This window comes from Sminthopsis crassicaudata, chromosome 1, assembly GCF_048593235.1.
Source record: "Sminthopsis crassicaudata isolate SCR6 chromosome 1, ASM4859323v1, whole genome shotgun sequence".
NCBI classification, from domain to species: Eukaryota; Metazoa; Chordata; class Mammalia; order Dasyuromorphia; family Dasyuridae; genus Sminthopsis; species Sminthopsis crassicaudata.
This window is the reverse complement of record NC_133617.1, coordinates 235,445,927-235,465,296: the sequence shown is the minus strand read 5'-3', so window position 1 is coordinate 235,465,296 and position 19,370 is coordinate 235,445,927. Positions and strand designations below refer to the sequence as shown.

The following is a 19,370-nucleotide window of genomic DNA, read 5'->3' as shown; positions in this document are numbered from 1 at the left end:
TTGGAACACTCTTTCATATGAGTAGAAATAGTTTTAATTTCATCATCTGAGAATTGTCTGTTCATATCCTTTGACCATTTATCCATTGGAGAATGGTTTGAAGAAATCTAGTTTTTGATAAACCCAAAGACCCCAACTTTGGGGATAAAAATTCACTATTTGACAAAAACTACTGGGAAAATTGGAAACTAGTATGGCAGAAACTAGGCACTGACCCACATTTAACATCATATACCAAGATAAGGTCCAAATGGATTCCTTATCTAGATATAAAGAATGAGATTATAAGTAAATTAGAAGAACATAGGATAGTTTACCTATTAGACCTGTGGAGAAGGAAAGAATTTGTGGCAAAAGAAGAACTAGAGATCATTATTGATCACAAAATAGAAAGTTTTGATTATATTAAGTTAAAAAATTTTTGTTACAAACAAAACTAATGCAGACAAGATTAGAAGAGAAGCAATAAACTGGGGAAACATTTTTATATTCAAAGGTTCTGATAAAGGCCTCATTTCTAAAATACATAGAGAATTGACTCAAATGTATTAAAAAGTCAAGTCATTCTCTAATTGATAAATGGTCAAAGATATGAATAGAAAATTTTTCAGATGAAGAAATTGAAACTATCTTTAGCCATATGAAAAGATGCTACAAGTCAGTATTCATCAGAGAAATGCAAATTAAGACAACCACTACATACCTCTCAGATTGGTTAAGATGACAGGAAAAGATAATGCTGAATGTAGGAGAGGATGAGGAAACACTGGGACACTGATACATTGTTGGTGGAATTGTGAACGGATCCAATCATTCTAGAGAGCAATTTGGAACTATGCTCAAAAAGTTATCAAACTGTGCATATCCTTTGACCCAGTGGTGTTACTACTGGGCTTGTATCCCAAAGAGATCTTAAAGAAGGAAAAGGGACCTGTATGTGCAAGAATGTTTGTGACAGCCCTCTTTGTAGTGGCCAGAAATTAGAAAGTGAGTGGATGCCCATCAATTGGAGAATGGCTGAATAAATTGTGGTATATGAATGTTATGGAATATTATTGTTCTGTAAGAAAAGACCAACAGGATGATTTCAGAGAAGCCTGGAGGGACTTATATGAACTGATGTTTAGTGAAGTGAGCAGAGCCAGATCAATATGCACTTCAACAACAATACTATATGAAGATCAATTCTGATGGTTGTGTCTCTGTTCAACAATGAGATGATTCAAACCAGTTTCAATTGTCCATATAAAGAGCATACCCAGAAAGAGAATTATGGGAAATGAGTGGACCATAACATAGCATTTCCAATCCCTCTGTTTTTGTCTGCTTGCATTTTTGTTTTCAGTTTTTTTTCTTTCTTTCTAGATCCAATTTTTGTTATGCAGCAAGGTAATTGTATAAATATGTATACATTTATTGGATTTAACATATACTTATATATATAATATATACTTATATACATAAGTATATATTATATATATATAACATATTTGACATGTATTGAACTACCTGTCATCTATGGGAAGGGGCAGGAGGAAGGAGGGGAAAAGTTGGAACAAAAGATTTTAAAAGGGTCAATATTGAAAAATTACCCATGCATATGTTATGTAAATAAAAAGGTATAATAATAAAATTAAATTTAAAAAAAGAATAGGGTAAGTTGGTTTGATCAAACTGGAATATGCTTAGCAATATATTCTTTTTTCCCCCTTTTAGATGTAACCCAAATTAGTGGTTCTTTATGCTGTGATAATAAGTAGAGTACTTGCTTTTCAAAAACATGAAGTGAAAGGCAATTCCACAATGTATGAGTCAATCTGTTAGTATGATATCAAAATATCTTATTTTTCTAGCAATTATACTTTAAAATTAATCTAACTGATAAAATAGGTTGTGCTAGGGGGTGGAAAACTGGGTTTGAAACACTGCTGAATAATTAATATAACATGAATAATGCTTATTCATGTTATATCCATTCTCTTAAAGATTTTTTTCTAAAGTGAAATTTGTAAGCACCTAAAATTATTTCAGCTTAATTACTCAAATACTAATGGTTTGTTTTCAGGATAGGGTACTTTGTTATATGGTGCTTTAAAAATACATATGAGCAAAACATCAGTTAAAATTCCTAAAGTGTTACTGCAATAAAAATTTCTTCTTCTACTATTCATAAAGAAAGAAATAAAACAACTGTTGATTCGTTCTTGATAATAGCTATTCTACAACGGAGGCTTGCTTTTCTGTTTTTGTTTTTTTTTACATGATAAAGAAAAGAACCCCAAATGTAAGTAAGAATGGCTATGTTGCAATGATAAACCTGCTGGTTTGGCTTCCACTTCAGTGTTTTGTGAAACAGGAAACACTGGGATGTTAAAACAGGGCAAGACTTCTGGTTGGATGAATCAGCATCTTTACCTCTGAAACTGACTTCTGTTTTCTAAACTAGATACTTCAGTTTTCCAGTTGTGCTGGTTTTCTAAGTGAATTCTGCCAAAGAAAATAGCAGGAAAGGCTGGGGGAAATTACTAGTTCTGAGATCTGCTTGTCAGTTAACCAAAGGAACTGAAAGAAATTTCAGGTGAATATCGATGGCCTCTTGAGGACATACTTTAGTGAACTGAAATTTTCTGAGGTTGTAAAACACCTATCTAACACTAAGGTAAGTCACACCCAGACTTTAAAGGAAGTAAGTATATAGATTTGTGAATCACCTGCATGGACTATAATGAAATTCATAGCTGCTGATGAGGTTACCTTGGGAAGAATGGTGTATAGAGTAGGGTGAACAGGGCCTAGAGATCTCTGGGCATCTAGACATAACTTTAGTTGTAAGTAGAGAAACATGATACTTCATTTGTAATCATTCATGAATCAATAAGCATTTATCAAATGCCTCATGTGTGCCAGGCACTGTGCTAAATATTGGGAAGGGCACAATTCAGTTCCTGATTTCAAGGAATTTTAAGGTAGTCAGTCGCATTTGGTTTCTTTAAATCATCTTCCAAAAGAAACCAAGAAAGAATCGACTCAGGGAATGTATTTTTAACAGGTTCAAATTTTTTGACTTTCCATTGCACATTCCAGATCTGGTAACTAGAAAAATTTTTGAAGGAATTTAAAGACAAACACAAGTATATAGATCTGTGAGTCATGTGCTTAGAGATGATAATTAAATCCATCTATGAGTTACCAAGAGAGTGTTATTTAAGGTGAAGAGAGAAGGGGAGGACCTAGGACAGAATACATTGCCATTGTCTGTCTAGACAGAAAACTTAAAAATTAGTCCGTGGCAAATAATGATTTATGGGAATTTATTTTTTAAAAATTATTTCTTTTATTTAATTATATCAAACCGCTTTATGCATGTAAATTGTTACCTCATACTTTTTAAATCATGAAAGGTAAAAACTGTTTCCTGATCACAGTTATATTGGATGATAGCACTTTAGAATTGGAAGAGATCTCAAAGATCAAAATGTTCATTCAACAGATGAGTAAATAGAGACCCCAAAACATTAAGTGACTTGTCTACAATCAGCCAACTGATTAGTGGAAGACTCAAGACTAGAACCAGGGCTACTGATGTATTTTATGTTCTACTGAGATATTTCAGCTGCACCATACCATGGGATTAACCAGGTAGAGTAACAAATTAATTTGTTTTCCCTCCTCTTTCCAAAGAACACAGGTTGTGAAGATGATCTGGGGTTTGTTTTTGCTGCTCTTTGGAAATGCTCTCACCCAGGATCGCTGCCCCCAGAAGTGCGTCTGCAGTCTTCTGCTGACAGATTGCCGCTTTGCCAACCTTTTTGACATTCCCCAGGGAATAGCTCAAGACACGGAGACTCTCTTTCTGAATGAGAATTACTTAACCCAAGTTCCCCCGGGAATCCTCCAGCCCTTTGTTAATCTGACGTTTCTTGGCTTGTCCCACAACAAACTCTCCCTGCAGAATGATACCTTCGATGATATCAGCAGAAGCCTCCTTGCCCTGGATCTGGCTGGCAACAATCTGACGGAGCTTCTCTCCTGCCTTGTTTCGAGGCACAAAGCAACTTGTTTGGCTAAACTTGGCTGAAAACAGACTTAGTGTACTCGATGGAAAGATTTTTGCCTCCTTGAAAGACTGACTTACTTGGACCTCTCTCAAAACAGACTGCAGTTGTCAGTAAATATGTTGATGGGTCTTTCTCAGCTAGATACTTTAATGATGGCTGGTAATCATCTTCAGACACTCCCTGCTGGGGTTTTTGATCCTATTCCTAACCTGAAGGTCCTTGATAATTTCCAGTAATGAAATAAGCAGTTTACCAGAGAATTTATTTGAAAACTTGAGGAACCTCAGTGATTTGCTCCTTGACAATAATAATTTCAAGAAGATTCCATTTTCTGCAGTCATAATCCTCCCCAAGTTAGAGCATTTCTCAATCTCTGGGAATAGCATCCAAAATATTCCTCCTCTTTCAGCCATTGGTGATTCTAGCTTAAGGAGGCTTGACCTGTCAAATAATTTGGTGTCTGACCTTCCCTTGAATTTCTTCTCAGTGTTAAGGCAGCTGGAATTTCTGAATCTCTCTGGAAATAAGATAAACACTCTCCCAGGAGACATATTTGTACATAACACTCGGCTAGCATTTCTTTATTTGGACAGAAACCAATTTCACACCCTGCCCATCTTTTCAGGACTGCAAAGACTGAAAGAGTTAAGGTTGTGTTGCAATGGTATAGAAAACTTACCCAGAGCCTTCATAGATAAAATGTATGAATTAGAATTACTGGATCTCTCCAACAACAATATAACAGAGACCAAAGGGTTAGATTCTAACATAACACAAATAATTTTGACTGGGAATCCAGTCTGTACAAACTCAATGGTTTCTAAAACACATTGTTAAAAAACTCTGTGGCAAGACAAAAATAAAGGGGATAGCAATGGATATGTTAATTATTTGCTTTTGCTAATGAAAATAAAAGTTAAATGAATAGTTGTTTGTATTATGTTAGTAAACAGCTAGGGCTACAGCATAATTTTGCATCATGTTTTTCACACTTCTTTGCCACAGACATATCTGTGCCCTGCAGTTCAATGCAACAAACAAATATTTATCATATGTCTATTATGTCCAAGGCATATAAGAAAGTTTAAAAAATGACGCAGTCCTAGTTCTAAAGAAGTTTATATTTTCATAGGTTGATCTGGGATTGAATGAGGGAGGAGAATAAGCATTTCTATAGCATCTTCTGTTTGCCAAGTAGTGTGCAAAGTGCTTTTTAGGAATATTATATCTTTTGGAATATTACTGTTTTATATATATATATATATATATATATATATATATATATATATATATATATATGTGTGTGTGTGTGTGTGTGTGTGTATATATATATATGTGTGTGTGTGTGTGTGTGTGTGTATATATATATATATATATATATGTGTGTGTGTGTGTATATATATATATATATATGTGTGTATATATATATGTATATATATATATATATATATATACAAAACAATGAGGAGGAGGATTTCAGAAAAGATCTCCATGATCTGATGTTGATGTTGAGTGAAGTGAGCCACCCCAGGAGAACATTGTACACAGCAATAAGATTTTATGATGATCAATTGTGATGCATTTCGTTCTTATCAACATTGTAGTGATACAAGGCAATTTCTTTCTTTCTTTTTCTTTCTTAGGCAATTGGGGTTAAGTGACTTGCCCAGGGTCACACAGCTAGGACATGTTAAGTGTCTGAGGTCAGATTTGATCAGTCCTCCTGACTTCAGGTTGGTTCTCTATCCACTGCACCACCTAGCTGCCCTGATTCGAGGCAATTTCAATAAAATTGGGATGGAAAATGCCATTCTCAGCTAGACAGAGAACTATGGAGGCTGAATATAGAATGAAGCATACTATTTTCACCTTTTGGTTTTATTTATTTTTTTGTCATGTTTTTTTTTTTTTCCCCTTCTTTTGGTCTAATTTTTCTTGTACAAGATGACTAATATGGAAACATAGTTTAAAGGATAGCATATATTTACCTTATATCAGATTGTTTGCTTTTTGGGGGGAGGGAGTAAGTGAGGGGAAGGAGAAAAATTTGGAACACAAAGTTTTACAAAAATGAGTGTTAAAAACTGTCTTTACATGTATTTGGAAAAATAAAATATTGAGAAAAAATTATCTTATTTGATTCTCACAACCCTTTGAGGCAAAAAAAAAAAGTTTGTTGAACAATACTGTATGATAATCAATTCTGATGGACGTGGCCCTCTTCAACAATGAGATGAACCAAATCAGTTCAAATAGAGCAGTAATGAATTGAACTAGTTACACCCAGCAAAAGCACTCTGGGAGATGACTATGAACCACTGCATAGAATTCCCAATCCCTCTATTTTTGTCCACCTGCATTTTTGGTTTCCTTGACAGGCTAATTGTACACTGTTTCAAAGTCATTCTTTTTGTACAGCAAAACAACTGTTTGGACATGTATACATAAATTGTATTTAATTTATACTTTAACATGTAACATGTATTGTTCAACTCGACATCTGGGGGAGGGGGGAGAAGGAGGGAAAAATTGGAACAAAAGGCTTGGCAATTGTCAATGCTGTAAAATTACCCATGCATATATCTTGTAAATATTTTTTTTTAAAGTTTGTTGAAGAAAAGTTTGTTTACCTAGCCACTTTTTACAATATTTCATTTGATCCTCACAAAAACTCTGGGAGATGGTGCTATTATCCCCATTTTGTAGGTGAAGAAACTGAGGTGAAGTGACTTTTCAAGAATTATATAACTGGATTTTTTTATTATAGTTTTTTATAATCATATAATATTGTTGTTGAAGTATATAATGATCTCCTGGTCCTGCTCATTTCACTCAGCATCAGTTCATGTAAGTCTCTCCAGGCCTCTCTGAAATCATCCTGCTGGTCATTTCTTACAGAACAATAATATTACATAACATTCATATACTATAATTTACCCAACCATTCTCCAATTAATGGGCATCCATTCAGTTTCCAGTTTCTGGCCACTACAAAGAGGGCTGCCACAAACATTCTTGTACATACAGATCTCTTTGGGATATAAGCCCAGTAGTAACACTGCTGGATCAAAGGGTATGCACAGTTTGATAATTTTTTGAGCATAGTTCCAAATCGCTCTCTAGAATGGTTGGATCTGTTCACAATTCCACCAACAATGTATCAGTGTCCCAGTTTTTTCACATCCCCTCCAGCATTCCATATTATCTTTCCCTGTGATTCTAGCCAATCTGACAGGTGTGTAGTGGCATCTCAGAGTTGTCTTAATTTGCATTTCAATAATGACGGAACTTTTCAATTTGATATAATTAAAATTTTCTATTTTGTAATCAATAATGATCTCTAGTTCTTCTTTGATCCTAAATTCCTTCCTCTTCCACAGGTTTCAGAGGTAAATTATCCTATGTTCTTCCAATTTATTTATAATCTCATTCTTTATGCCTAGGTCATAAACCCATTTTGGGTTTTGTGTAAGCTTTTTAAATTTCATGTAATCAAAACTATTTTATTTCCCATAATCTCTCTTACTTTGCTATAAACTCTTTCTTTGGCCAAAAATCTGACATATATACACATGCACATTCTTTCTTCAAATATCTCTGAATATATCTATTTAAACAACAACAGCATCAATCCAGGTTTTCACTACTTCTCATCTGGACTACTGCAGCAATTTTTTTCCACATGGATTTCTTGATGTGTCATTGGCATGTTGAATTTTTATGATTTTCTTGAGGTGTCATTGGTATGTAGTTTTCACAGGTTTTCTTGGCATGTCATTGACATGTCACTGGTGTGCAATTGGCATGTAGAACAGATATGACCAAATTTTTCTTGCTGTGTCACTGGCATGTTGAATTTTTGACATGGATTTCTTGTCATGTTATTGGTGTGTCAAAATTTTGCCATGGTTTTCTTAGTGTCATTGGTGCCTTAATTTTTCATCATGATTTTCTTAGTATGTCATTGGCATGTTGAATTTTTCAGTGTCTTGGGGTGTCATCCGAGTGCTTAATTTTCATCATGGTTTCTTGGTGTGTAATTATTGGTATTTTGAATTTCTCTGGGGTTTTACTGGCAAGTTGGATCTTGACATGATTTTCTTAACATGTCACCAGCAGGTTGAATTGAGCCTATAGAATCCAACATGTCAACAACATGCTTATGACACATTAAGAAAACCGATAGTGAAAATTCAACATACCAAGGACCAATACTAAGGAAAACCTCATAGAAATTCAACACACCAATGACACACCAAGAAAACTCTGGTGAAAAACTCAACACGCCAATGACTCACAAAGAAAACTGTGGTAAAATTCAACACACCAATGACATACCAAGAAAACTATGGTGAGAAATTCAACATGTCAGTGACACACCAAGAAAACTGTGGGAAAATTCAACATGCCAATGACACACCAAGAAAACTGTGGGAAAAATTCAACACGCCAATGACACACTAAGAAAACTGTGGGAAAATTCAACACGCTAATGACACCAAGAAAACTGGGAAAAATTCAACACGCCAATGACACACCAAGAAAACTGTGGGAAAATTCAACACGCCAGTGACACACCAAGAAAACTGGTGAAAAATTCAACACGCCAATGACACACCAAGAAAACTGTGGTGAGAAACTCAACACGCCAATGACACACCATGAAAACTGGTGAAAAATTCAACACGCCAATGACACACCAAGAAAACTGTGGTGAGAAACTCAACACGCCAATGACACACCATGAAAACTGTGGGAAAATTCAACACGCCAATGACACACCAAGAAAACTGTGGTGAGAAATTCAACACGGCAATGACACACCAAGACAATTGTGGTGAGAAATTCAACATGTCAGTGACTTAACAAGAAAACCATATAAAAGTTCGACACTAAGAAAATCACGCCAAAAGTTCAACACATCAATGATAAGCCAATGAGAAACCAAGAAAATCATGGTGAAAAATCAACACGCCAAGAAAACCATTGAACTGAATTAAACTACCGGGACTTAGTGACAGTTACACAAATTACACTTTCAGATGGAGACAATGGGGGTACAATTAGTTCTTTCCCCCGCCAAGCCCTGGGTTTTCTACAGCTGGGATTAATTTGGCTTCCTCTAGGAGAGCTGAGAAACTCCTCCCCTTCTCCGGCTCCCCAGGTAAGCAAATCAAAGCTCTTTGTGGGCGGCTCCAGAGCGGGTAATTCCCAGGACCTCTCCGAGGAGCATGGCCCCTTTAAGAAGGCAGAGCCCGGAGAGGGCCGTTCCTTCTGCTCATTGGAGCCCCGGCTGAGCAACGTGTGTCTGTCGTGGCATCTCGTCCGCAGATTTCTGCGCGCTGGCTTCTGGCGAGCCCAGTAGGAAGCGATCCCTGCCCTCTTCCTTGTCAGCGCGGAGAGGATGCTTTGACAGATGCATACTAAGAGACCGTTCCCGGGTCTCACTTTTTGTGCCTTCTACCTGGCCACCTACCTCACGAACAAGGTGAGAGAGAAGGTTGAGGTTGCGGGCGCGGGATGGCACTGGCCAGTGTCGCTTTGGATCCTCGCAGCCCTCCCGGGATTGCTTCTGTTGCCGCTCCATCGAGAACTGTTATTCTCTTGTTACTTTTAGTTAGAAGGATAGCTCACTGATCTCCCAGGTCCTTTCCTGCTCCAAAATCATGCTTCTGCCATCCTAAGAATTTTTGTTTAAATGTTTTAAGTCCTCTGATACATTCTTTCGGGTTACTTGGCAAGTATTGACCCCTAGAGAATGACAAGGGCATTTATGTAGTGCATTACATATACATATACCACAAGAGTTCTGCTGCTCTTATACCCATTTTACAGATTTGGTGATGCTGAAAGAGGTTTAAATGACTTGCCAGGGTCAAGCAGTTAATATGACTAAGGTTGGGTTCAGATTCGGTGTTCCTTATAAGTTCCTCCCTCTTAGGCACTGTGCACCTAGTGTTTAGAGTTGGGGTGAAAGTGAAGCATCCTCTCTTTTTGGAAACTTGACAAAACAGATCAATTACAGCTCGCCCCGAGAGCAGCCTGTCGTAGTGTAGAGAGGACCGGACAAATCTAATTTCGAATTCAAATCCTTCTAGCTAGCAATGGGACCCTGGCCAAATTACAAATTTTTTTCCTGCCTCAGTTTTCTCAGCAGTAAAATGAGATCAGATGTGATAATTCCTTTGGTTTATCCATCTTTTTCTTCCTTAAACTCATCACTTAATTATGATACTGAATCCCTTTTGGTGAAGAAGTAATAAAAGTGTATAGTTTCCACCCCCATTCCTCAAATAAAAAACAAAAGAGGGACTCGACCTTCATTATGTGTCTGATCTTTAGTCCTCCGGTGCAAGCCTATAATTGCTTTCTCAGAATAATATTTTTAAATGCACAAAATGAAACAGGATTATAAAGGAAACCAACTTGATTGAAATACAGGTGATAGTAATTGCACCTACTTGCTAGGGTTGTTGTCAGTTTCTGTAAAGCACTTAATTGCAGTGCCTGCCACGTTCATTTGTTGGGATTCTTCATGATCCCTTTCGAGGTTTTCTCGTTATGGAGTGGTTTTAAAAAAATTTCCTTTTCCAGCTCATTTTACAGAGGAGGAAACTGAGGCAAACAGGATTAAGTGATTTGCCCAGGGTCACACAGTTAGGAAATATCAGAGTCTGTTTTTGAACTCAGATCTTCCTGACTTCTGATACAGTTGCTTTATCCATTGAGCGCCTTGCTGTTCTACTTGCCAAATAGTAGGCACTCTATAAATGTTTGCTGTTCAAACATCAAAACATACATTTTTTTTCAAAAGCTCATATAAAGAATTCTCTTCTAAATAAACTTTTTCAACTTTGTCTACCTTGTATTGGAGAAAATGTACTTATGCAGTGGCAGTGGGACCTACTCTGAATCCCTAATTTTAAATGTATTTTTGGCAACCCACCTCTTCCCTTCCCCAGGTGTTTTAAATTATAAATATCAAATTTTACACATGAATTCTAACTTAAAAACAATTAAGTATTGTCACATGGCATAGTTTGGGACATATTAAGAAACAAAAATAAGGTGTCAGTTGGATAAAGTGTGTAAATTATTATTCCGTACAAGCTTTTAAGGGGCAGAGCAAAATGAGGATATTTTTCTTGGCTGCAACAAAGTCGTAGATTACGAGTGGTTTTGGGAAAAGTAAAGGAAAAAAATTTGTGGTCTTGTGGACATTCGATAAGGAGTCTGCCTTCAGCAAGAATATTTAATAAGATGTAGACTTGGCGGCCTGAAGTTAAGTGGAAAGTTGGATTAAATATAGCCATCCACTTTTACAAGAGTAACATGTTCCTGTATGGATTAAGAGGCTTGACTAAAGTTACATAGGCCTCTGTTTCTCTCTTTAAATCCAAGACCCTTTTCATTTACACTTGGCTGGTCTCTTGGACCCTTTCTCTCTCTCTCTCTCTCTTTTTTTTTTTTTGGCCCCCTTCTCTCTTCAGATTTTTAGTGTGGATCTTCCTTTCTCCTTTGTATATGTTCCTTCCTCATTGTTACTCCTTTGCCCCAATTCTCAACTCCTTTTAAGTCATTGGTTATTTGCTTTTGTGTTTTATTGGTAAGTGGACATCTAGAGATGTTCTTTTCTTATTTTTGGTCCTAAACATGGTGGCGAGTGTCTCAGTAAATGTTTATTGAATACACAAATGAGCAAAAATCTCCTATTTCCTTACCACAGTCCTGTGAGATAGGTATGACTAATGTTTCATTGCCCCATTTTGAGATAAAGGAAAATAAAAGGAAAAACTTAGATATTAAGTCATTAGTTATTTGCTTTTTGTGTTTTATTGGAAAGTAGACATCTAGAGATGTTCTTTTCTTATTTTTGTTATTATCCTAAGCATTGTGGCAAATGTCTCAGTAAATGTTTATTGAATACACAAATGAGCAAAAAATCTCATGTTTCTTACCATAGTCCAATGAGATAGGCAAGACTAATGTTTCATTATCCCATTTTGGGATAAAGGAAAATAAAGAAAAAAACTTATGAGTGATAAAGTGATTTTCACATATTTACACAAGTGGGAACTCTTAGCTGAAACTAAAATCAGGTTTGCTATCTCCAAATCTTATGTTCTTTTAAAAAAAATTCTAAATGTAAATATAAATAAAAGTATTTCCATATTGATTGCAGAACCTCAAAAAAAAAAAGGTTTCCTATGAAATAGTGAATCTCATTCTCTTTGTATTTGGAAATGGGATGAACATTTATTAAGGTTAAAAATATATCTATATTATCTTCATTTATTTGAGGAAACTGAAGCAGAAAACAGCTGGTGACTTATACAAGATCACTCTGTTAGTGAGTACTTGGGGCTAGATTTGAATACAAGGTCAGACAAGGCTAGATTTGAACTCAAAAGTATCTTGACTTTGGACCTCAAATTCCATCCCACAGTGCTGCCAGGCTGCCTCTACTAAGTTAGTTTCTAGAAGACATTTATACTTTAGTGGAAATCAAAGCCATATAGTTCTCTTCCAAAAATATTTACATTTTAATTTAAATTTCAGGATATAAAGTTATGTTTTACATTTAGGGATTTAAGATGAGGTGGTGAGAGAGGTATTTTTTAGATAGAAGAATTTTCCTAGATGACATCTTGGCCCTTCTGGAAAGGCTGATGAAAATTCAACATTTCCATTATAGCAATAGTAGACATTTATGTGGCTTTATACTTTTGTGAGGCTATCACCTTCATAATCTCACTTAATTAAAGGAAATTTGAAGTACAGAATCAAATTGCTTGTCACTCAGTATCACTGGATAGGTTAATATCAGTGGCTTCTGATGACATTAAAATTCCCTTGCCAGATGCAGCTGGTGGTGAAGTAGTTTAGAGTACTAGACTGGGAATCAAGAAGACCTCAATTCAGATGTGGCCTCTGTCACTAGTCGTGTGTCCATGGGGAAGTCACTTAATCTCTGTCTGTTTCTTCAGTTGTAAAATGGAGATAATAAAAGCATTTACCTCCCAGAGTTATGTGTATCAAATGAGATATTTCCTGGAATATAGTAAATGATTAATAAATGCCTATTTCTTTCTTTTCTTTTTTCCTTCCTTTTAGTAGTTCTAATGGATATTCCAACTTAGATATCACGTAGTATGAAATTAAATATTTTTTTATTTGTAAGAAATAATATCCTCCAATCTTTTCCTGTTTCATATTTCTCACAAATTAAAACTATTTTTTTTGTTAGAGAAAAATTTGTGTGTGATAAATAATGATCTTTTCTTCATGAATAGAAAGATCTTTACTTAAATTAATCCATTTCTCAGTACTTCAAGGGATGTTTTAAGACTAAATCTTCACAGCTGTAATGTCTTTGTAAGGAGAGTCCCTCATTCCTTATACCAATAAAGGAAAGGAAAGGAAATAAGCATTATTTAGCTTCTTTTTGTTTGTGAAGTCTTGTGTGTGTGTGTGTGTGTGTGTGTGTGTGTGTGTCTCAGACTCTTTATGACCGCTTTTAGAGTGTTCTTGGCAAAGATACTGGAGTGGTTTGCCAATTTCTTTTCCTACTTATAGATGAGTAATTTATCCAAAGTCACACAGTAAGTTTCTGAGGTGGAATTTGAACTTACCAAGATGAGTCTTCTTGCCTCTAAGTCCAGGAGTCTTGTAGCTGCCCCAATATAACTGCTATTATTATTATATGCACTATGCTAAACCCTTTTACAAACACTATTTCATTGATTGGTTGTTGTCCTTCCTTCTCTAAGAGGACCAAAATGACATCAGTATATTAGAGTTGGGGTGCATCTGCAGGTTGGACACAAATAGTCCTGTGTTCATGGGGCTTTTTATCAAATTTCATTTGATAAATTAGCTACCCTGCCCCTCCCCCACAATGTACCTTTTATTTCAATTCAATATGTACTTGTTTCAGAGTAATAAACACTTCCTTGAAATATATAACCAATGACACCAGTTAGAGTGATGGGCACTTAGGCAGAGAATTCAATAGGCTGTGACTAGCTGTTTCTATTCACTATAATTCATATCATATTATCTAGGAATTTCATTTGGATCAGTAGCATTTTTTTTTGTATGAAAGATGGCCCATCCTAATGTCTTTATGACACAGAAAGATTGGAATTTATGTTTGCTCTTTTCCTACTATATTTCTCTTTTAAACTAGCATTTCTGTGTCCAGTATGGTCAATAAAGGGTACAATTAAAGAAAGGGTCAATCACGTGGCACTGATTGGGAGATGTCTGTGGGAAATCCTCACAACTTTTGTTTAATGCAGAAGCATGGATTACCCTAGAACATGGCTAAGCGTTGGGGAGAATTTATGGCAATGAATTAGGGCCAAGGCAAAAGCCAGGTCTGCCTTTCATTAGTACAGCGGTTCTTGACTTAGAGCCTGTGAACTTTTTTTTTTTTTAAGTTTATTTTTAATACACATTGTTTTATGAATTATGCTGAGAGAAAAATCAGAGCACATGGGAAAAACCATAGGAGAGACTTAAAAAAACAACAGAAAAAAAAGTGAAGATAGCAGGGGTTGATTTACACATTCAGTCTTCTTATTTCTTTCTCTGGATGCAAATGGCATTTTCTGTCCAAAATCTATTGGGATTGCTTTGAATCACTAAACTACTGAGAAGAACCAAGCCTTTCATAGTTGATCATCACATGTTCTTGCTGTTGTGTACAATGTATTCCTGGTTCTGCTTGTTTCACTCAGCATCAGTTCGTTTAAATCTTTTCAGGCCTTTCTATAATCAGCTTGTTCATCATTTTTAATAGAACAGTAATATTCCATTACCTTCATGTACCACAATTTGTTCATTTGTTCCCCAATTTTTGGGCATCCACTCTTTTTTTTCACTTCTTTGCTACCACAGAATAACATTTTTGCACATATGGGTCCTTTCCCCTCCTTTATAATTTCCTTGGAATACAATTTTTTATTTATTTTTTTAAATTTAATTTTTTAAAATTTGTATTTATTTTAAAAAAATTTTTAAATAACTTAATTTCAATTTCAATTTAATTAATAAATTAAAACATTAATTTAATTTAGTTTAGAGTAATTTAAATTTAAATTTAAAAAAATTAATATCTTTTACTTTGCCAGCTGCATTTCCAGATATATCCTTGACTCTTCCCTTTCCCTGAGACTTGTCCCTTGTAACAAAGAATGAAAAGGAGGGGAAAAAAAACAGTTCATTAAAGCTAAGCAACACCATTATCAAATGTAGCAGATCATACTCTGTTCTACCCATAGACTCTCACCTCTACAAAGTAGGGAAAGCTGCATTTTTGCATTTTCTCTTCCAGTTGGTTCTTATATTTATATAATTGTTTACATAGTTGTTGTTTTGCTTTGTCCAGAGGCAGCTAGGGGTCACAGTGGACAGATCATGGGCCTGGAGTCAAGAAGACCTGAGTTCAAAAGTAACCTCTGACATTTACTAGCCGTGTGACCCTGAGCAATCACTTAAATCTGTCTGTTTCCTCATGTATAAAAGGAACTCTAGATGACATAGCAAACTGCTTCAGTATTTTTGCCAAAAACAAAACAAAGCAAAAACCCAGATGGGGTCAAGAAGAGTTGAATATAACTGAAAAGAGCTAAATAACAGTTTGTTAAGATCCATTTCCTTGATTTTTACTCTGCTTTTTCCCAGGGAGAATTTGAATATGTCTAAATTAAGGGACTGATTATTTGAACTTTTGGGTTTTTGTATGAGGTTCAACAATAGGACAGAAATGTAGTAAGAGGAGTATGCCATAGGAGATAGAGCTGGCTTTGGAGGAATAAAGTTCAAACTGTACTAACTGGGTTATTTTGGTCAAGCAATTTAGGGGTTCAGGGCTCTAGACAATGTTTTTTTTTTATTATAGCTTTTTCTTTACAAGATATATGCATGGGTAATTTTTCAGCATTGACAATTGCAAAACCTTTTGTTCCAATTTTTCCCCTCCTTCCTCCCATTCCTTCCCCCAGATGGCAGGTTGACCAATACATGTTATATATATTAAAGTATAAGTTAAATACAATATATGTATACATGTCCAAACAGTTAATTTTGCTGCACAAAAAGAATCAGACTTTGAAATAGTGTACAATTAGCCTGTGAAAGAAATAAAAAATGCAGGCGGACAAAATTAGAGGGATTGGGAATTCTATGTAGTGGTTCATAGTCATCTCCCAGAGTTCTTTCGCTGGGTGTAGCTGGTTCAGTTCATTACTGCTCTATTGGTGGCCACGTCCATCAGAATCATCATGTAGTATTGTTGTTGAAGTATATAATGATCTTATTTCACTCAGCATCAGTTCATGTAAGTCTCTCCAGGCCTGTCTGAAATCATCTTGCTGGTCATTAGACAATGTTTTTAAGATTGTTAAGTTATAGCTTATGTTAATAGAGGATGTTTCTTTCTTTCTTTTTTTAAAATAAATAAATTATTAAAGCTTTTTATTTACAAAACATATGCATGGATAATTTTTTTTATCATTGACTCTTGCAAAGCCTTGTGTTCCAAATTTTCCCCTTTCCTATCTTCTCTAGATGGTAGGTAATCCAATACATGTTAAATATGTTAAAATATGTGTTAAATCCAATATATGTATACATATTTATACAAATATCTTGAAGCTCAAGAAAAATCAGATCAAAATGGGAAAAAAAACTGAAAAAGAAAACAAAATGCAAGCAAACAACAACAGAGAGTGAAAATGCTATGTTGTGGTCCGGACTCAGTTCCCACAGTCTAGAGGATATTTCTTCATTAGGGCAGAAATCACAGTGAAATCACAGATCAAAGGATTTCTGTATAGCATGTGAGAGGTTTATAATATCTGTGAACTTTGTTTTTCAGTATGTCCTGTCTGTCTTGAAGTTCACCTACCCTACCTTATTCCAAGGGTAAGTATCCTTTAAATACATTTGCATGAAACAAATGGCAGCTAGGTGGTGCCATAGTGCAGTAGAGCACATGGCTTGGAATCAGAAAGATTATTTTAGTAAATTTAAATCTGGCTTCAGACACTTAATAATAAGTGATCCTGGACAAGTCACTCAACCCTGTTTATCTCAGTTTCCTCATCTGTAAAATTAGCAGAAGTAGGAAATGGAAAAGCATTCCAGTGTCTGCCAAGAAAACCCCAAATGGAATCATTTTGTTGTCTTAAGAAGAGACACAGTGTAATTTAGTGGAGAGAGCTAGTCTTGAAGGTAAGAAGATTTAGATTTAAATCCTACCGTTGATATAAAATGACTTGGGCAAGTCACCTAACCTTAAAGTGCCTCAAATAACTCTCAAGTTATAGAATAAGTTTTTATCTGCCCTGGCCAAAGAAGTTACCTTCACTGATTAAATCCCAGATTCAGCCCATGGGCTGAATATAAATGGCTATTGATTGACATAGATGTGAGTTGTTATTATTTGTTGATTGGAGGTTAGGTAATTGATATCAGATGGACAATATCAAATCAATTAAGTCCAATGGAAAATACTAATCTTTAATACTTTTTTTTTTTCTAGTGCAATTCTTGGCAGAGTAATAATACTCCAGAATTTTAAGTGTTTCTTAGAACTTAGTGCTAAAATCTTAAGAGCTATCCCACTAGGTTCTAGAAGTTATACCCTGAATCTCCAAGTTGCCTTGGAGCTTCTGCATTTAGCCTTGACATATTTTATCTCAAGTTCTCATTCAGGGAACCTTTGGGAGGATTCTGGATTCCTCCAGGATTTCTTTGGGTAGCCAGATATTTGAATGTTGTGTCTCTCAAATTATAGGCTCTGTGAGGACCGAAACTTTCCTTTGCCTCTTTTTGTATTCTCAGAGTTTAGGACAGTAGCATGGATAGGAGCTTAATTGGTGTTTATTGTTTGAAAAGAAGAACTAAAGGGTTTGCACAATTGAGAATTAAGAATATGGATCCTTCAAAAGAAGGCTAATATTACGGCTATAACAATATTTCAAGAGATCTATGCTTTCATCTTGTAAGTAATCCCTCCACCTATATGTCACTGCATCCTTGTTAATGGGTCTTCACATGTTATTGGGGTGAATATTTTGATGACCTTAGAATTTACTTCTATTAGACCTCAGGCGATAAACAGTGCAAGGCTAGCCCTATTCAGAGCCTTTTTAATCTGTTCTTCAGAAACCCAAGGGCACTTCCATGCTATAATGAAGGAAAAGAATCACTGATGTAGGACTATCTTATGGAGCTGTATGTAGTCTCATGTAGAATGGACTATTTCTGTAGTGAGGAAGTCATTAATTTTTAGGGACCCACAAATCTGCAGGCATATGGCAGTAAAAACAAAACAAAACCCCACAATAACTGATTGTTTAGATCCCTAGCCCTTAAGTCATATACTGATATAGCAGTTAGCGATCAACTAACCAATGGATATTTATTAAGCATTTACTACTTAAGGTATTGCAAGGTAGAACTATTTTACCTGTTTTACTAGAGGAGATCCACATTACATATGATCTGTGCTTGAACATAGCCCAGTGGCCAAAAGTAATAATGTTCTGTTCAGAATTTTGGCGCACAGAACATGATTTACTAAATTTGAAGCTCTGGCTTCAAACTGTTTGCACCAGCTCAGTTTGGAGGAATAAAGAAAAGGCAAAATTCAGATGCCAACTTGTGTCCTTTTTTGTTCCCTGACATTTGCTTTTATTCCTGAATATTAACTTGCAGAATGCTGTAGGTATAGAGACTGTAGAAGAATCTCTTAAATTTTGTTTTGAAATTTGAGAGAATTGGGCTCTTCCAAAGTAGACATACTCCAAAAATCTGAATATTTTTTATTCCATGTGACGGTTTAAAAAAAAAAAAAAGGAAATATGTTACCTGTGCTTATAGAAGAAATCTACTAGGGGAAAATACTCTAATATACTTGAAAAATGTGGCATTAGGAACTTTGTTGTTGAGTACCAAATATTTATTAGTGTGTAAAAAAATGGCTACCATAAATGCAATGGATTTCTAGTCTTGTGCTTGACAGAACTGATGATCATGAAAATTTCCTGTGTGGTGACTCCAAGTATAAAATGGGGGCAGAAGGGAATGAGCATTTATTAAGTGTCTACCATGTGCCAGGTACTGTGCTACGTGTTTTCAATAATACTTTGTTATTGTTTCCAACAAATAATATCTTATTTAATCCTCACAACAGTCCTGTGAGGTAGATGTTAGTATTGTTTTGATTTTATAATTGAGGAAACTGAGGCAGGGTCAAAATAGCTAGTAAGTGTCTGAGGCGAAATTTGAACTCCTAACTCA

At 35.5% G+C, this 19,370-nt stretch overlaps 1 protein-coding gene and 1 long non-coding RNA gene across 3 annotated transcripts in view; both read left to right on the top strand.

Annotated features, from left to right (window-relative positions):
• Positions 1-2,398: 2,398 nt before the first annotated feature.
• On the top strand, positions 2,399-4,983 carry LOC141547909 (uncharacterized). Its single transcript, XR_012483689.1, has 2 exons — positions 2,399-2,659; positions 3,682-4,983. It is a non-coding gene; the product is annotated as an uncharacterized LOC141547909 (long non-coding RNA).
• Positions 4,984-9,361: 4,378 nt separating this feature from the next.
• TMEM241 (transmembrane protein 241) overlaps positions 9,362-19,370 on the top strand; it is a 159,328-nt gene continuing 149,319 nt past the window's right edge. For both annotated transcript variants that reach the window (XM_074276586.1, XM_074276582.1), the window contains exons 1-2: positions 9,362-9,546; positions 16,942-16,988. In XM_074276586.1, the coding sequence (XP_074132687.1) occupies positions 9,475-9,546; positions 16,942-16,988 (119 nt within the window). In that variant the 5' untranslated portion in view covers positions 9,362-9,474. The remainder of the gene's footprint in view (positions 9,547-16,941; positions 16,989-19,370) is intronic.